General features: G+C 39.8%; 3 protein-coding genes across 4 annotated transcripts in view; 1 reads left to right on the forward strand and 2 right to left on the reverse strand.

The window, feature by feature from the left end:
* The window catches only part of LOC310965163 (lysyl oxidase homolog 2A-like), a 30,274-nt gene extending 22,953 nt beyond the window's left edge, over positions 1-7,321 (forward strand). The window contains exons 9-14 of the mRNA XM_083938606.1: positions 2,222-2,387; positions 2,581-2,821; positions 3,378-3,493; positions 3,966-4,102; positions 4,488-4,599; positions 5,958-7,321. Coding sequence (XP_083794732.1) covers positions 2,222-2,387; positions 2,581-2,821; positions 3,378-3,493; positions 3,966-4,102; positions 4,488-4,599; positions 5,958-6,028 — 843 coding nt within the window. The 3' untranslated portion in view covers positions 6,029-7,321. The remainder of the gene's footprint in view (positions 1-2,221; positions 2,388-2,580; positions 2,822-3,377; positions 3,494-3,965; positions 4,103-4,487; positions 4,600-5,957) is intronic.
* Positions 5,135-16,437, reverse strand: r3hcc1 (R3H domain and coiled-coil containing 1; the record flags this gene model as incomplete). The annotated part of the gene is made up of 9 exons (XM_083939613.1): positions 5,135-5,796; positions 7,401-7,541; positions 7,731-7,826; positions 8,293-8,363; positions 8,599-8,774; positions 9,655-10,189; positions 11,473-11,610; positions 14,202-14,333; positions 16,406-16,437. 8 exons carry the CDS (start codon positions 16,435-16,437, stop codon positions 7,432-7,434), a joined length of 1,290 nt encoding a protein of 429 aa, XP_083795739.1. The 3' UTR covers positions 5,135-5,796; positions 7,401-7,431.
* On the reverse strand, positions 15,678-18,207 carry LOC310965665 (golgin subfamily A member 7-like). Of its 2 annotated transcripts, none has more exons than XR_014593788.1 (6): positions 18,168-18,207; positions 17,728-17,850; positions 17,497-17,649; positions 17,267-17,368; positions 17,020-17,117; positions 15,678-16,441 (listed from the first exon to the last, which is right to left on the reverse strand). XR_014593788.1 is itself a non-coding variant. In XM_083939389.1 (6 exons), the coding sequence occupies exons 1-5, from the start codon at positions 18,204-18,206 to the stop codon at positions 17,070-17,072; spliced, it is 465 nt and encodes a 154-aa protein (XP_083795515.1). In that variant the 5' UTR covers position 18,207; the 3' UTR covers positions 15,678-16,441; positions 17,043-17,069. The 2 variants fall into 2 exon arrangements, 1 of the variants encoding a protein (XP_083795515.1); XM_083939389.1 differs by having other exon boundaries at positions 17,043-17,117.
* Positions 18,208-19,091: the final 884 nt, after the last annotated feature.

Below are 19,091 nucleotides of genomic sequence, written 5' to 3' on the forward strand. Positions count from 1 at the left end.
CAGAAAATAAATGTTCTCATTTGATGCAACCTATTAAAAGAATGAGTAGAAAGTGAAAGTTTTCATTGCATGTACAATTAACATTGCTGTGCATGTATTTATCAACCACAACAACAAATCAAAGTCTGGCCATTCAATATGACCTACGATACTATGACTTTTTAAATGGCATTTGTAATCAGGGGGACCTTATGATTTATCATTTCCTTGTTTAAGATTTGGAGAATGGAGTGTTGAGTGGGGTCTGTCTTCAACTCAGGACAAGCTGCTGCTTATTCTAGCTTTCATTTTACCTCACAGTATAGTGCCAAATATTACTAAGTTAGGGTCATTAACGGCTAAGATAGTATACCTTTGTTATTAGATTTGATTTGATTAATGGGCTGAAGATTAAATGAAAGTCACACAGACATGTGTCTGCGTGCGTGTCAGTGGATGCAGTTAACTCTTACTTTAACAATCTTGATCGTTATTGATCCCTGAGAGCATAATAGGGTTGTAACTGTCCTAGAAACTTAAAAAAAACGACATTTAGCAACCTGGTGATAAACCGATGGCACAGATGAGCTTTAAACTCCTCAGCAGGAGGGATGGGGAAAGCCGCCGTGCTGTTTGAAGTTGTGTGGATCTTTCCACCTCTAAAACCCTGTGGCATGACTTGGCTGCGTCACAGTTCTGTCCTGCTTATGCTTCCCTCTTGCTTTTTAAAGGAACCCTCTAGTGCACGTGTCATGAGGTTGGAGGCTAGTTAAGGTTAAAGACCCCCCTCATGTTCTTCATACATTTCTATCTTAAAACCAGTGCTGCATTTGTGGTTTAAGATGATATGGGTCTGGAAAGTATGAGCCACAGGGACATCCGACAATAACAGCAGGGGGTTTATGAGTTGGGACAATTATGTGCAATTCACATCTAATGAAACGACATGTCATCACGTGTTTGTGGTCACTGCTTCAGCACTCGTCCTTTAGTCAAGTACAGTAGCTATTTCATTTTATTAAAAAAAACATAATACAGTTCCAAGTCAAATGATCAGGTCAAGGTATCATAATAACATAACATAATACATAATAAGTTGCCATTACATAAGAGTTCTCATGTTTACAGCAGGTTTAGGAGTAATTCATGTCTGCTCTTTGTTATCGGAGCAGACTCTCCAGAGACTCTTTACTGTCTAAATTTTTAAATACTTCTGCAGGCAAACCCCACCACCAGATGGAACAAATGAGACCAAGCTTAAACTATACTATTGTAATGTCTGCCGTCTCCTCAGCCCACCAGCAAGTACTCCCACATCCACATCCCTCAGCACAATTTCTTTCTCATGAATCCTTGCTTTACTTGAAAGATTACGGAAAGTATGATGTACAGGTTGTTTCCCTGCGGTCTGCGAAATGCTGTAATACGGCTGAGTCAGGACTGTGAGGACAGTAAAGAACCCCTTGCTGCGTGCGTAGTAGACCCTTGGATTAGATTTGCCCTGTAGGACAACTGGGATAACATGTCTTCAAATTAAATACAGGAAGAAATTTAAGATAATGTTTCTACTTAAAATGTTCCCACAAAAATTTCCAAAACATTTTGAGCCAAATGATCTTCATCTAAATGATTCAAGCTGACTCGAATATAAATAGATGAACTTATGTAGCAAAGCTGTAGACTTGATACTTGGATATGAATGAGATTTAAAGGAATGGTTTTACCTTCCGGCAGAAGGTCAGAGGGTGTTATCAATGTTCTCATTTAGGACTCAGTAACAAGGAGATTAACTGTATTTCCCAAAATAATTGAAGTCACAAAAATGAGGACTTGAGACTGGACTTTGACTCATCTGACTCACTCACTCATTTCAGGTCTGTGTGTGTATATAATATGATAAAAGTGTGAAAAAAAATGAATTTCCCCCCACAGGACTAATAAAGGAATGCTTTCTTTCTTTCTTTTCTTTAGACTGGACTGCCTAAAGGCTTGACTAGTCACCACACGTGAAAGCAAAAACTTTCACTTCTTGTAGTACCTGGGCAAATCCCAGAACAATAAAAATAATTAAGGCAGCAACAGGCAGGGCAAGCATGGCCACACACCTTGAATATTTTATTATTAGGCCTGTTCATTGCAGGGACTTTTCTTAAATGTTACAGGTCTGTCCAAACTCAACTGAGAGGCAGCTCGATGGGCTTCAGTTGAGTTATGCCTGTGTCCTTTGCTTCTCTTTCATCAGGAAACATGGTACTGGGAAGGAGATGCATCAGCTGATGCGGTCGTGATGAGTGGAGTGAGATGTTCGGGGACTGAGCTAACTCTGGATCAGTGTCTACATCACGGGAGACACATTATCTGTCCCAAAGGGGGTGGACGCTTTGCTGCGGGGGTCTCCTGTACTCAGAGTAAGAAACTGCAGTACTGTTTACAGTAGGAAAAGCACACGTATAAAGGATAGAGTTAACGATGGCTGAACTCCATTTAGCTGCTATTTCAAGGTCCTCGTATTGTGCATGCTGGCTCACTGTAACACTCATGGCTTACTGGCCCACTTGAATAAAAGTAAGCGTGTCCCTTGTTGCTCTCTCTTCCTCCCAGTGGCCCCTGACTTGGTCCTCAGTGCCCAGGCTGTGGAGCAGACCACCTACCTAGAGGACAGACCCATGTACGCGCTGGAGTGTGCCCACGAGGAGCATTGTCTGTCCAGTAGTGCTGACGGAGCCGACCCCAGTTCCTACCGCCGCCTTCTCCGCTTCTCCTCCCAGATCCAAAACAACGGCCAGTCAGACTTCAGGCCACGGGCAGCACACCACTCCTGGGTTTGGCACGAGTGTCACAGGTGAGACCTCAATGAAAACTACAGTCTGTAGTTAGCTGCTAAAGCCTCGAAGAATACAATATACTGGTTTTTAGCCCTGAAGCCTCACAGCAAGAGGGTACCTGGTTCGAATCCCGGCTGGGGCTCCTCTGTGCGGAGTTTGGATGTTCTCCCTGTGTCAGCGTGGGTCTTCTCCAGGTTTTCCGGCTTCCTCCCACAGTCCAAAGACGTGCACGTGTTAGGTTCATTGATGACTCTAAATTGCCCGTAGGTGTGAATGGTTGTCTGTCTCTGTTTGTCTCTATGTGCCCTGTGATAGACTGTACCCTGCCTCACGCCCAATGTCAGCTGGGATCGGCTCTAGCCCCCCCGCGACCCCGATAGGGACAAGCGGTTGAAGATGAATGAATGAATGAATGTCTTGGAAATCCCTGTATCCCACTAGCTACTAGGCTTCTGCCCTACACTGCTGCTGTCAATGCTGTTTAGAGTGGGTCACGGATGTATGTTATCGTGGAGTATCTTAGATGGAAGTAGGATGTTACAACAGTGGTTTCTTCTTCCCTGTCAAATCCAGACATTACCACAGTATGGAGGTTTTCACCCACTATGACTTGCTGACCCTAAATGGCACTAAAGTGGCAGAGGGACACAAAGCCAGCTTCTGTTTGGAGGACACTCACTGTGACGAGGGTAAATATTTCCCCCCTCTTAATTTTTATGACATACTGTGGCTTTGTGCCAAATTGTGCTGCTGAGTTCTGGTTTAACAAGATTTGGTAGAAATAAAAATCTACAGTAACAAAGTATTCATGATGTTAATAAGAATTATATCTGGCATGGTGGTGTGGGGGTTAGCACTGTCGCCTCACAGCAAGAGGGTTCCTGGTTCAAATCAAATCTGTTTGGAGTTTGCATGTTCTCCCCGTGTCCGCGTGCGTGGGTTCTCTCCAGGTTCTATGGCTCCCTCCCACAGTCTGAAGACATGCATGTGTTAGTGGGTTAATATATTACTCTAAATTAAGTGTTTCTATGTGTGCCCTGTCCACCCCCACCTCATGCCCAATGTCAGCTGGGATCAGCTCCAGCCCCACGTTAGGGACATGCAGTTGAAGATGGATGGATGTATAAAATCAAAAACTAAAACTGCGAAAAATGCTGACAGGTATCCAGAAGAAGTATGAATGTGCAAACTTCGGGGCACAGGGCATCACAGTTGGCTGCTGGGACACCTACAGGCACGACATCGACTGTCAGTGGATTGACATCACAGACGTTAAGCCCGGCGACTACATCTTCCAGGTAAAACATTTGGTCTGCCGGTCTAGCCACAGCAGATACAGCAGATCTGCTGCTGGAAAGATCGTCTCATCTTCAGCCAGCGTAGTATCATAGACCAAACAGATAATAGGACTTTCCACGTTTCTGCATCTGTTCATGTTATAAAGTGTACTCTTATTCAGACTTTAACAAGCCAGCTATGTTGATGAAGGACACAGAGCCTTCTGACAGACACTTTGGCACCTGCGGAAACACAATTTTGCGGTCTCTGGGTTAGGGGACAAACTCACATCCTCCACTAGAAAATTATCTTTTTGGATGAGCTGCAGCAATAAAACTCATAACATCTTTTTGCCAGCCTCTTGTTTTATAGGTGTTTTTAATAGGATTTTTTTCCCTTTCTCAGGTTGTGATTAACCCAAACTACGAGGTAGCAGAATCAGATTTCACCAACAACATTCTGAAGTGCCGCTCCCGATACGATGGACAGCGGATATGGACATACAACTGCATCACAGGTGAGACCATTACTTTATAAGAGCCATCATCTCATCTGCATTATGGTTTAAATATTAACTACAATAGTAAAGTTCAATTTTACTGAAAAATTAGGCTGCATTAGAGATGATTTATTTTCACAAAAGTAACATCCACCTTATAATAAAGAACATTACATACTATCTTACATTAATAAGAGCATTTTACCAAATTAAAAATACATTTCTTTGTCCCCTAAAATTGGATAATTTTTTATACAATTCACCTGATGTATATGTAAACATCCTCATATTAAAGATTAGTCAGGACTTAATGATAATTCATATTTAACAGTATCATTTCAAATCTAATTGACTAATTGAGTCAATCAATTTTTTCTTGGGATTGTGTAGTATTAAATGCTGTGACTTAATCTTCTTTTCCGAGAAATGACTCAAGGTTTGCAGTCACTCCCAAACCAGGAAGCATCCCATTTCAGTAGAACAAAAAAATAAATGAATACTCATCTTCTTTTACCAAATACAAACCTTTTCTTTTATTATTCTTAATGGCAATTTGGACATCCCCTTTACAGAGGTAAAACTGAAATTAAGTCAGTGACAAAAAAAAAAATTACATTAACAGGTAAAAAGGAGAAAACACTTCAAGTTTCCAGAGCTCAAACTCTAGTTTTCAAAAGCTTCTGAGAAAGAACTTGACCATAAAAGGCAACAATCATAAAAGGTAGTTAAGAGGAGAAAAATAAATATTAAAAACTGAACATCTTGCAACATTAAAAAAATAAAACTGAACTGAATACATGTTACATGTGTTTTTTCTGTCTTTCGATTGATATGCTGGCTTTTGAAAACAATATCTAGTGTTTTCTTTCCAACAGATCTGATTCTGTTAATGGCTCTACGTTTCATTTGTCAGTTAGAGTTGTACCCTCCATACAAAAATCTGGCTGTCACTACACTGCATAATGAAACATTTTTTTAACCAAATGAAAACTGATCTGTGGAGGAATTCAACCTAATGTCTAAAAAATTACTTCTTACCGGACATAGAATTAGACAACCAATCCTGCATCAACTGGACAAGGAGGAAACAAACAATCCCTGCCTTGAAGTTAAAGACAACATGCAATCAAATCATAACTAGCTAAGAGCTTCAGCCGTCTTCTCAAGTGCCTTTTCCATATGAACTCTCTGTGTGCAGACATCTGCTGGACCCATCTGTAGAAAATAGAGTAGACTGTTGGATGATATTTTAAAAGATGTATCGTGCTACAATATATATCCTTTTCAAAGTGTGCCTAATTTTAGAAGCTTTAGCATTTCATTTTTATTACATATTGCTTTCGTCTTCATCATCCTTTTCCTGTGTGTCTTCACAGGTGGCTCGCGGAGTTCAGAAACAGATGAAACGTTTCCCGGATTGCTGACCAACCGGCTTTCACACAGGTAGAAGGACAGCGCAGACGGACGGACATTAGGGAAGCATATATTGATATTTGACAACCACTAGAGGGAGCTGTACCTTTTTTGCTTCCTTGGCGCCGTGCTGGACTGTTGTTGGGCTCAGCTGGTACAACGGACAATGATTCAATGGGAAAATGAACTGCTTGCTTACTAAATCTATTAACCACATTCAGCTGTTCAAACGTGACCTAATATCTTAGTTTCTCAGTGCCTTTATTGTCAGTGAAAAGTAGGTATTGACCTGGTGCTTAAAAGGAGAGATATCAGCCAAATAACTGAAGTAACTGTGCCAACAGATGTCTTCCTGCCAAACTTTCAAGGGTCACAAGCCTCAAACCAAAATCCATCAGAACTGAATCTTGCACTGTTTTCCAAAAATAAATTCAAAAGGGTGTTTAAATCAAATACAGTACTTTACTGTAGAGCAACATGGCACAATATATTTCAATAACTGACAAGATAAATAATTCATGTTTTATAAAGACTGTATTTAACTTTAATAGTAAGAATTAAAATACGCTTTCTACAAATGACAACTTTTAATTAAAACTGTAATATAGGCTCCCTATAATTTGTGTACATTTTAGGGCCCCTTTAGTGCTGAACACACTAGATTAATGAACAGCTGATTGGATTTGTTTTCTGCAGTGTTTCTGACAACCTGTCAAGGATTTCAATCATTAATTGTCAGAATAAAGTGGGAATTTGCTTTTTTTTCCTTTCAGGATTGTGTTCTACATACTTGAGCTTGCTTTTATTTATTTATTACCAAGAAAAAGAAAACCTCTTGGTTGTAACAGTAGACACATTTTCATTTTCATGATCTATGCATCCCCTCCCTTCTCAGTGTCTGAGATTTGTTACACTATTGCCATCAGGGACTACGATTATATTGTGGATGTACTGTAAAAGCCGCACATGTATGTGAAAATGCCTCATTGTTTGTGAATTAGCTTTTTTTATGTAGCAAAGTCGAGGATCCTTCATTTTAAAAGAGTAGTTGCTTGCTGCCTGACTGGTTATATTTTGTATGTAAGAGTGAATATAGAAAAACATTACATTTGAAATAAATATTGGTGAAAGCAGATCCCAAGGTATATGATGAACCTAATTGTATAATGTTTTAATGTATAGAATGCTTTTAAAGGGAACCTCAGATTAAAGTAAAGTGACACTGCAGTAACATGACATTAAAGTAAAGTGTTTTACATGTGCTATCCCAGGTTCATTATTCTGATCACTAGCAATTAAATCACTGTGGTAGTTATAGTACAACACCTCAACAAACTCCACAGTTATTTCTGTGTGGACTTAAAATGCAAATAAACTGAATTTGTCACTTGTGTTATTCTGTTCACCTGTATTAGCCAGTAGTGTTCGCAGTTCCCGTCAATATCGTTGCACTCTGCCTTGTCCCTGCAGCCCCAGGGCTCGGTTCACCATCCGCCTAGCAACAGCACAGTCTGTCCTTGGACGTTCCTTCACTGGCTGGATAAACTCTGGAAGACGGCACAGAAACAACCATATGATCCATCCATCATCCAGTGCTAAGACGAAAAAAACAACAACTCCAATACTAGTACATACAACAGAAGGGCTCCAAGATATGAACAAAGCAAAATTATTGCTTAGGATATCTCCTACACCACAGGAAGCATATTATTCCAAGTAGCTACAGGATCACCTACCTCTCCGTTTAAAGGCCTTTCCTTTGGCTTTTTTACTCCCTTCAGCCAGTGCTCTTGTCCTCAGCATTGGATGGCAGATGGAGAGGGCATGGAGTGCTGCAAAATGAAGTTGCTTTACATTAGTACAGTTTAGTGTCATCTTTTAACCTCACTCCAGGATTATAATAGTATATTAATTGAAAAGTAAGCTGTAAAATATAACGTAAACTGCAACTTAATAAAAACTAAACTAAAACTTGCCTGGTTTAAAAACTAATAAAAATAAAATTAACAAAAAATGAATTAGTTCTTTGGCTATAATATTTCACTACTGAGAAAACAACAGCATGAATTTCAATCAAACATTATGTCCATTCCTATACAGTTCTCCGACTATGTATTTTGTATGTAGCTAGAAACTTCAGAGGCATTATATCTTTAATACCAAGTCAAACTATGAAAAACAAAAACTTTCTGAAAAACTGAAAATAGCCGAGCATACACACACAAAAGGAAAATTCAAAACTGTTACAACATTGTCTCAATCCCAGCACCACATTCATTATGCAGTGAGGACTCATACCTGCCGTCTCACTGGAGAAAATCCCCAGGGCGTGTGTGTCGTCTACCCACTCGATTTTCATTCCACCGTCGCTGCAACAGACAGGAAAGCGCTTTAGGGGTTTGATGGCTTGATCAATTGTTTAAGACATTGGACATCTTGGTATGTTTTCAAAGTCTAAGATATATCAACTTTTAGTTGTAGAGTAAATACAGAAAAGCCACAGTTTAAAGAACGAACAACAACATAAAACCCAGAGGTGTCCTGAAGTAGATTAGAAAAGTTATGGAGACGTTTAGGTCTAGGATCTAAACTCTAAGCTCGCACCTGTACTCTGTGAAGGCTTCCATGAGGTCATTGGTTTTGAAAAGGGATGGGAAGTTATAGATCTCAATCACATGGCGAAAATTATCCTGGTCGATAAACACATTCTCATAGATGGAGTAGTCATTGTGAACGTGCTGAATGCAAACAGTCACCGTTTCTTTCAGATGTGCCTTGATCTGATGGTACAAACAAAATAAGTCGTTATAATCCAAAAAACACGTACAGAGAAATAAAAGACATCTCAATGATAAGCGAAAATTATGATGTACAAATTAAAAGGTCATTTGTGTAACGTTTTACATGTATTTCATTTTTATTGCCCGAACAGGTTGTTACACAACTTAAAAATTGAGACCTTCACCGACTTTGTCAGTTGCTGATAACAGCCTGAAGACTGACTTCTGTATAAAGGTTCGGGATGGATTTTTCAAGAAAATACCAAAGGATGTGATTGACGTTTTGAACGCTTCTGAGTCCACTTGCATCTCTTCAGGTCCCCTACAGCCAACAGTGACAGCTAAATGGAGTCCGATAACATCAACAAATTATGAGTCCACAAATGCTGTTCTTCCATTATACATTCAGCAGCGGCAGCCCAGAGATGGACCTAAAGTGTAAGGGTGTCCTGTGTAACGGCAGCAACTAGTTTGCGTGCTCAGGCGGGGAATCAAACTGGGGGCCATCTGGGATCAGAATCATGGTGCTGGGGTTTAAGCTGGTTAAGGTTCTGTTGGATGTTAGCTGCTGCAGAGTGTGTAGCAGAGGCACAGCATGTGTTGACTCCCTTTTTGAAACCTGTTTCCCCTGGTGCTGATAAAAATCCTAGAGGAAACGCTGACATGTGAAACATATTGTGCTTTTAGTTGGCTAATGCTAGCTAGCTTGCTAATGCATGTTGCATGATGCAGTATGTTTTGGCAGGTACAGTATGGGAGATGGGCTCGAGCAACAGGATGCTGACTGCAGTTTGTGCTCACCTAATGTCATTAATAACGGTTTTCTTAAAGTTACACAGAGAACCTTTGAGTATCCATAGAAAAATAAAATAAGGCTTACCTCTACAGTAACATCATCAGTTACATCATCCCTGACTGTATATATCTCTTTCTCGCCCTTCTCGGCCTCCTCCAGAGTCATGTCACTGAAGCTGGACACAGTCTGTTCCCAGACTAGGGGCTCAGCTTCACCCAGCGTCTGCACCAAATTTGGATTCTTTTCCAGAGGACAAATTGCTGAACTGTCAGCAACATGGTTGAGGACACCCTCCGATACACTGGGGACACATTCCTGTCTGGATGTGGATGAGGACATTGTTGTTTCTGTAGTTTCGGGACTGAAACAAGAGTCAGAACTTGAAGCTGGACTGGGCAACTCTTGGTCTCTTGCGGTTCCTTGTGAGTTTTGTAAGGACAGTCTCTCCCGAGCAGCCCGTGGCATGTAAAGGGGTTTGTCCAGCCTCTTAGGTCCCCGTCTTCTCGATGGGGTGAAAGATTTAGACTCGCCGTTGCCTTCCATCTCCTCCCTGCTTCTTGGGGGCTCTACAAACAAGCCGTTGCTGCTATCACAGTCACTGTCTTCCTCTATCTTAGCTCTACAGGAAAACACACATTTCTTATCTCAGCTTATTTTACAAAAATTGAGAAGCAATTAATTCAACGTCGGGGCCAGACATTCTGCATGAGCAATGCATAACAGCTGCCTCGCTAAAATTGCTGCTGCTTGGACATGTGTGGCCATGCGCTTCCTGCCTTTCCACATTGAGTTTGTCTATGATAATGCACATGAATAATAGAATGTTTAATTATACATATACATTATAAATATCATGTATATATGTTTTAAATAGAACAACAACGACTGTGGGCTCTACATAACCACATCAGCAGCCACACACTGAACCCCAGTATATGGTTTTGACTCTTTTGCATCACGGGAAAGGGCGTTTTTGACGTAGATGTTTTGTGGTTAGGCTAATTTGTTTAAATATTTATGTCTGAGGCCTAGTCCACATGAAACCCCAAAATCTTCCTCAAACAATATCATGCACATGCCAAAGCAGTAGGTGGTGATAGCACTCCTAACAGGAATCCAATTTTAGCCAATCATGAGGCTGAAAAAATTAATATCGGAAAAACAACAATGTTGAACCGAGGCCGGGCAGATTCCTTCATGTGGACTGACAGTGAGACACAAACAAAGTGCCGATAAGTTGCTAAATAGCACCGGTATTTTGGCTCCGTCTTCCAGAACAGCAACTCCGTCAGCTGGTCTAGAGTGCTCCAAAAGTCTCTAGGGATACATCTTACTTATTACCGTCCCACATTGTGACGTCAATTAATGTCAACAAGAAATTGCAGTATTCCTGTCCACACGACTGATGAAACCGGACTTTTCAAAAAAGTTCACCCTGGACTCCGGTTACAAAAAACAGGAGCACTTTCAGGAGCCCACAACTGCGGTTACGTGTGGATGAAAGTCAGGTGGTGCCATAGACATTAAATATAAAACTCAATTACCTTGCGGGAGTCATCCCAAAGGGATAAATAAAGAGAAGTCTCAGTCTACGTCTAAAGATCATAGACTCTATATAAAGACGGACAACACAGCTCCAATTTCTCCCACCCAACAAAAAAGAAGCCAAATTGTCCTGATTATGGGTTGTAATTTTGCAACCAGAGTCTGTACAGTAGGGATGGGGTAGTAGAGTCACATCAACAAAGTCTAAGGCCAATCGGAGTCGATCACGGTTTCAGCCCCATTTTTATAGCATCATATAACTAACTGTTACATCACTGGCAAAGGGCACATACTAAGCAATACAGCAAAGATGCTTATTACACATAAAATACTTAAGAACTTGTCTACATTCAGTACCTGAGCTCAGAATGGCAGACTACCACCCTACGGCACCAGCTCTCCCCTACTGAGAAGGTGGTGAGCTCTGGCAGGTCCTCTGTGGTCTTGTGGATCAGGTATCGCAGTCTGCTGGGTAGAGGGGGGAACAGGAGCACACTGGACAGGGACACAGAGGGCATGACAACAGAGAAAGTCAGTTATGTCATACTTTCTTTTTTTACACATTTTCAACATAAACTTGTCGTAACGGGTCAACTTGATTAAATAAACGTTAAATACAATGAGACTAGGATCTCTAGAGTGAGAAGACACACAAACATACACAACATGTAAATGCACTGTCAAAACAATAACAGTCATCTCTTTAAAAATTTCCAAATTTAATAGTTTAAAATCCAATATGATGAGACCTTAAAGTCTGAAGTTGGTAAGACGTAATTCCAGGCGAGTCTGTTCTTTCAGAATCCTCCATCTTGTCACATTCAGGGTAGCTGTGTGTGTGTTTACTTTCATTATTTTTTTGCTTTTATTGACTTTCCTTATTGACCCTCTCTACTTCCAGTCCGTCCCCTTTGTATTACCCACACACACACAGACACACGCACCTATTACACTTCTGCCCTTACTACAAGAGACTGAAGAACAATGAACCAAGATCAAACCAGAGCAGTGTGAGAAACTAGTGATGTTATGTGTGCTCAGATGTGCTGAAGTCATTCAAAGCTGTGGCCTCTACACTTTTTTTAATCCTATGCTGTTTGTCTGTTTATTGTACTCTTTTACTGTTACTTTTCTTATTTTATTGTTTGTTTTTTTCTTATTGATTGATTGTGTTATGATGTGTTTACCTTGTTTATTTAACATCAACCTGCCAAATGGACTAAAGATGGAAATTAGCTACTGGCTTTAATCTTGCATAATTACATATAAATCTTTATTCATATGCACTGCAATAAATAAATCTGAATCCAGAAATGTTTTTGTGCACTGATGGTGAAAGAACATCATTTGTTGTTTGATTTTAATGCCTGTAAGTCAGCTAGCTTTGTTTCTAAAATTTGGAAAAACATCAGAAAGGTTTATCTGTTTAGCATTGTTGTAATTTATGTTGCAACTCTGGTTTCTGGTACCTTTTTTAAAAATAATGGTGTCTTAGCATCTCTGTTGAAGTCCGTTCTCTCAACTTGAAGCATTTGTACCTACGGGAGTTTCCATCTTGTTGGACTTTGACTCCGCCTCATTTCTTCTTACCAAAAAAGGGCATTGATATGACGTTGGCGGGAGGGAGATACGGCCATCTGGCTGACGTATACCTCCGGCGAAGTGAGGGCCAGCAGATAGCTGTCACTCAAGAGGCCGCGCCCCTAATTATTCATACAATTTAACCTCCAATAAAATAAAAACTAACCTATTACAAAAAAAAAAAAAATCACCCCCCTCAGTGTTTGACCCAAACACACAGACTAGAATGTTTTTTTGTACCAGGTCTTAAAACAGGTTTATTTAGGCTGTGAAAACGGCCTGTATAACATGGGGGGTAAATGAGAAATTGCTCTATTATGAAACCACTCGGAAAACTGCAATTTTTGGCACTTCCATATTGGATCAACAAGGAAGTCGCTGTGGTGGGGCTTGTGCTTTGTCCCAAATTGCGCACTTCAACCCTCAAACAGGCTTTTTTGAGGGTGGAAGTGCCTTCACACCAGAAGTTGGTAAAATGCAGTGTACTGCATTTCTCCGGTCGCACACTCAAAAAAGGCTGGTGATGGTGTGCATCGATGGACACTCAACGCCCTAAATTGCCATCATTTTGTCTACGGAGCGGAAGAGGCGGGACTAAATTCAAACTGGAAAACTGTGGAACAACAGAGCAACAGAGCAGCAACAACTAGATTCACTTTATAAATGTAAGAATATAAATAAAAAATATAAATTGTTGGAAATGCTTTTGGAAAAATAAACAGAAGAAGAAATTCAATGGTCATTTTCGGTAAGTGCAGGCATCAGTGTGTGATTTCAGACAGCATTTACAGTTGAAATTAAGTGTACCAATCATGTCAGTACACACGGCCCACAGTGCACGAATGTCTGTACACTTACTGCAGTGCGTAATTTGGGACACAGCATTGGTCTCACAGCGCTTCCCTCGAAAGTCCCACCTTCTTCCCCCTGCCTGACCTCTGACGCTCCCTGCTCCCGACAAGTGGGTTAGAGACAAATGCTGTGTTCCAGTGCCATGGGAAGTCTGGGGTTTCGTTCCTCCAACTCGGCAAAAAGCACTGGAATGCCTGTCAAAGTGAAAACTCCTACCAGCGAATTTGAGGGAGGTCGACCTACCCCGAATTTGCTAGTAGGTTACACTTTGACAGGCATTCCAGTGCACTTTGTCAAGATGGAGGTCCGAAACGTCGGACTTTCCATGGCACTGGAATGCAACATGAGTAGCAAGAGAATTGCCCGGAGGTGTGACTGTGAGTGTGAAGGGTTGTCTGTCTCTGTTTGTCTCAAGATGCCCTGCAATACACAGGCGTCCTGCACAGGGTGTACCCCACCTCATGCCCGAGGTCAGCTCCGATTGGCTCCAGCCCCCCGCGAGGGACAAGCGGTTGAAGATGAATGGATGGATGGATGAATAAAATGAATACATATAAGTCTGTTGTATGCTTATAAGGGGCATTTTAAGATTACAAGAGAAAAGTCTCAAAATGCCAGAAAGGTAAGAATTGCTTTAATATAGTTAGCATCACCTCTTGCGGTTGGTCTTCTGTAGGTGTGTTCCCAGCTCATCCTTGACATGATGAATAAACTGGTTTTCTTGCTTTGGTAGATAAATGCCATCAAAACAAGGGAACGCCAGCGTGGACAGAGAAGGACGGGTCCTGTGGTCAGTGTGGTAAAGTTCAATAGTTACTAACCTACTAAAAGTTAGCTGTAACTAAAAATTAAAAAAATTTAAAAAAAGAACCATCATTAACTGTTAGACAAATGCAAGTTCATTGTGTCCAATACCGTTAGCAACCATGATTAGAAAGGTTAGTAACATTAAACACAGCTGCGTTAGTTGAAGCTAACGATAGAGCAGAAAACTAAAGCTAGCTGGTTATTATGTGTTTACATATCCTGAAGCACACATTAACAACTCATAACAAGCTCATGAGGTAAGTTAACTGTCAGACGTTAGTTAAAGCTTGTAGTAACATAACTCGACAGGGCTTACCGTGATGGTTAAAGTGTGCTATTTTGACTCCGACTTGTTTTGGTGAGATGCTGTAGCCTTGTGAGTACAGGTGACACAATCACAGGCAGCAGCGAGTGGCGCCGTAGTTAGCTGTTTCTAGTTAGCTGATTCCAAGGCTAATGGAAGGAGGCTGGGGCACCAAAAACTGTTTTTACATCTTTATCAATAACGCAAATTAAGTTAAGTACAGCGACAAAATCAGTGTTTTAAAGATCAAGTATGATTACTTTTCAGAAAAAGTCACAAATCTTAAGAAAAAAACATTTTCTACGATAGTACGCAGCCTCATACCCCAAGCTAAGACATGTTTTCTTTGGTGTCCCAGCCCCCTTCCATTAGCCTTGACTACATTCCGGAAGCAGCTGTTTTTTTGTTTTTTCAAAAGCAGCAGGATATCCGGTCTGATTTCTTCAGAATGAATTAGATGTCCCCACAAATCTAGCTAGCCAAAAAAACTGCAACTATCGTTACAGTTAATGGTAATTATTCAAACCAAATACAAGTTTTGGAACCTGTTCCCCACACACAGTACTACAGCTTATTCTCTTCAAAGTCTTAAAGGCTGAATATGGAGAATGAGCAGAACACCGCCATCTAGTGTCTCAAGGTCGTAGTTGCAACAACAAAAAATAATTCCAGCAGTCGGGTTGCCAGGTTTTTTGCAGTGTGTCAAGCGATCATCCTGCGCCATGTCAAGTGATGAATCATACAGGTTTTACAATGTAAATAAAACATGACAGAAAGTCATTATCCCCGGTCAAAAATAATAAAAATATTAGTTCAGAATAAATGTATTTTTATGGAAAAGCAATACTTGCTAGCAATATAGCTTTTAATAAAGATTCTACATATTCAACCTTTAATAAACCACAATATTTGAAATTAAGTCAAACACAAGGTGCTATAACAGCTACGTATTTCAGGAAAAGGTGTTTTATTTAGATAAAACAGAATAATATTTGTAAGAAGAGTACACCAGCTGTATCAAACATCAATAATATCAATCATCTGTGGAGTTGTGTTTAAGGTTACTGTGGTGTTTGGTGATCATAAAAATAAGAAGATGACATTCGCATTATAGATGGTGAATCATGTGAGAAACATTTAACAGAACTGCTGAATATGATTTGGGAGATTTAGTGACAAACAGATGGACATTTCTCAAAATGCACTAGGCAACGCTGTTGCTTTGTGATAGACTGGTAAACATGCTCCATCTTCAGTCGCAAAAAAATCCAGTTCAGAACTTCCAATGTGCATGTTTCACAAGACATGAAACACAAAAAAAAGTCATATACATGCAAAGATATGGAAATATTTGCCTCAACAAAGGCTACAGCCAGCATGTTAATACTGTGGAGCACTGCCCATAATAGGATTACTGTTTACAGACTGTGCCAACAATTCCATCCCTACTGGAGATTATACATTATTTGTCATTTTATTATTAGCAAAACAGTACACAAGTCAATTCACTTATAATTAACATGGTCAAAAATTTGCATTTAACACAATGGCACTGTTCATAAAGACTGCTCTTGATCTACTAGCACGTGAGTTATACAACACTGCATGTATAAAAAAAGACATGAAAACACATGTACAAACATAAGGATAGGCAAACAGTAGATTACTTATAAATAACAAAGAAAATGATCAGATCAAAAGTATATACATCTGTTCGGGTAAAGCAGAAATCGAAATATGTGCTACCAGACAGATGTGGAGTATCTGGTCGGAGTCATCAGCCTATACAGAGAGGTAGAAAGAAAAAGAAAATCTGTTAGCACACTGACAATAAATAATTCAGAATTAAGGCTAGATGATGGTAATCATTCCTGCTAAATGATTACACATTATGAAATGATGGAATGAAAAGTGGTCTGATATCAATTTGACCACAGCTAAAAATAATTAGCTTAATGGCTGATGCGTTGGGATTAACCCTAAAGTTCCCATATTATGCTAATTTTCAGGTTCATGCTTGAAATTTTCATTTCTACTAGAACATGTTTACATGCTTTACTGTTCCAAAAATACTTTTTTTAACTGTCCAAAAACACTTTTATTCACTATGTCTGAAACACTGTTTTGGCGCCCCCCTCCCAAAAAGGCCCTGTCTGTAGTTCTCGTATAGGAAGGAAAGCCAAATCTAAATTTGTTGAATCCCATGTTTTCAGATCCAGGTATCCCAGATAAAAATGACTGGGTTGTCTTATTTCACAATTTGGGGGTTGATAGGCACTGAAATTGTGTTTTCCATAACATGTCCCCTTTAATATAACCCTAATCTCTTATCAAATTGTCCGGCAACTTTTCCCGTGTACCTGACTCTTCATTAAAAACACACCAGAAGGACTTCATACGCCCACGTTTCTTATCTCCCAGAGCCAATACTTCTGTCTTCAAAGATGGTGATTTCAACCTAGAATATAGCAAGTGAAGGAAAATACATGCTACAAAAATTTACTTTTTTATAGTATACACAGGGTTACCCAGCTATGTTTAAGTTTACTACAATATTCAGTACTTTTCTTTTGCACTGTTTATTGCCATATATCAGACAAAGGATACAACTCTAAGGCCTCTCTCTATGGGGTCAGTCAACAGCAAGCCCCTGGGAGCATATATCTTCTCATTCTGGTCCTTAATGTACCTTGCAATCTTCTTCAACACCTGTAAACACACAGACAGACAGTAGCACACAAATGTAAGGTACAATGTTATATGAAGATCTGCTCAACCCACCAGAGACAAAAATATGAGCTGACGATATGCACAGTATAACAGGGACGCATTTTTACCTTTTCATAGTGTGTCTCCATACAGAGGAATACTGTGTAGGCAGTTAGACAAGCCAGACAGCCCTCCAAATAAGACTTCCCCCCTAGTTTCTCTGCCTCTGCATACAAGTTGTTTAGAGTCTGGATGGTTTCCTCAAACTGCTGCTTATCAAGCTGAAACAACACAAACAGTTTAGATATTATACATAATCTTTTGCCATTCACTAACATCCATGTAAGCCCTGTACATACCCTTGACTCAAGTTCAGAGGGGAACTTGGTCTGGAACCTGGAGATGGTTCCTGAGCTGTAGTCTCTCTGGATAAACACCTTAGAGGAGACAGCTGGCTGCTGGAGGTCCTGTAAACTGTGGGTCTGGACAGATATTTAACATTTAGTCTTTAATGAAGAATATCCGTCTGAAGGGTCATGTTACTCATACAGTCACCAACTATCTTTAAAGACTTAAGCTTACATTACATAAGCAACTACGACCCGCTGATATGGGTAACGTTAGCTAGCTAATGACACGTTAGCTTACATTTGCTGACCCATCAAAGCCGCTGGAAAATGGGACAATGTTAGCCTTTATCATCACACAACTCAATATATTACCGTAAACATGTTAAATATTCAGATATTCAACAACACGTCAACCTTTAAAAACGATAAACCTCGAAAAAAAATCTTACCTCAGCCATAGCGGACGTTTCCCAGAGGCTGCTGCGCATAAACACTCCTCTAACAGTCTGGTGAGACTTCCGGCCCGTTTTTCAGAATAAAAGTGTTTTGCGTCAAAAAGGAATACGGAAGCCCTAAAGGGTCAGAGATTACATACTTTTATTTCCTCTTTTCCCGTGATAATGAGATCATTTTCCTCCGTTTTCTCGTGATAACGAGATAATTTCCCTCCGTTTTCCCGATTTAATAAGATAATTCATTTTGCTAGATAATGAAGAACATTATAGTCACTGACAAATGATTTCAGTTGGTTATTTACTGTTATGAAATTAACCCGTAATCTGTATATTTATGTGCACATTTAAAACTCCTCACTGTACTGGTATTTATATTGTTGTAATATAATATTGTTGACGGTAAAGTTTGTTTAAAAAACTAAATAGTTAATGAAGACATCAGGCTCACGCACCTCTGATAAAGCTGAAGCCTTACTAACCGTCTTCTTAGATGACGCGCACTAATGTTAACATTATCTGTAATAAAAAGGCATAAACTTATTTCAGCCTGTCGGGCCTTGATTGAAGAGATATGTGATGCTGATCTGCTCCTCTGACATTGCTACACTGAATTATGTTTCCTGCAATGATTTAATAGACTACACTATCGTTTTGTTTCTCCAGATCTCAAATTCATTTTCTCATTATCACGAAAAAACAGAGGAAAATGATCTCGTTATCACAGAAAAACGTAGGTATTATCTCATTATCACAGGAAAACAGAGAAAATAAAATGTATGTTATGTATGACCGTTTAGGGCTTCCGTAGCTAAGTGATGTGCAATAATACATTACCTACAATATTTTAAATGGATACATTTCACACTTACCCACAATATTGTAAATATATATATATATAACATTTAATGCATATCAAAG

This window comes from Echiichthys vipera (genome assembly GCF_963691815.1).
Source record: "Echiichthys vipera genome assembly, chromosome: X".
NCBI lineage: Eukaryota > Metazoa > Chordata > Actinopteri > Perciformes > Trachinidae > Echiichthys > Echiichthys vipera.

Excerpts from the sequence above, each read along its gene's own strand:
- LOC310965665 (XM_083939389.1), bottom strand. The coding sequence starts at position 18,206 with ATGCGCAGCAGCCTCTGGGAAACGTCCGCTATGGCTGAG. Across the intron at positions 17,650-17,727 it reads CCTCTGAACTTGAGTCAAGG|CTTGATAAGCAGCAGTTTGA; the intron begins GTATGTACAGGG and ends GTGTTGTTTCAG. Across the intron at positions 17,369-17,496 it reads TGGAGACACACTATGAAAAG|GTGTTGAAGAAGATTGCAAG; the intron begins GTAAAAATGCGT and ends GTGTGTTTACAG.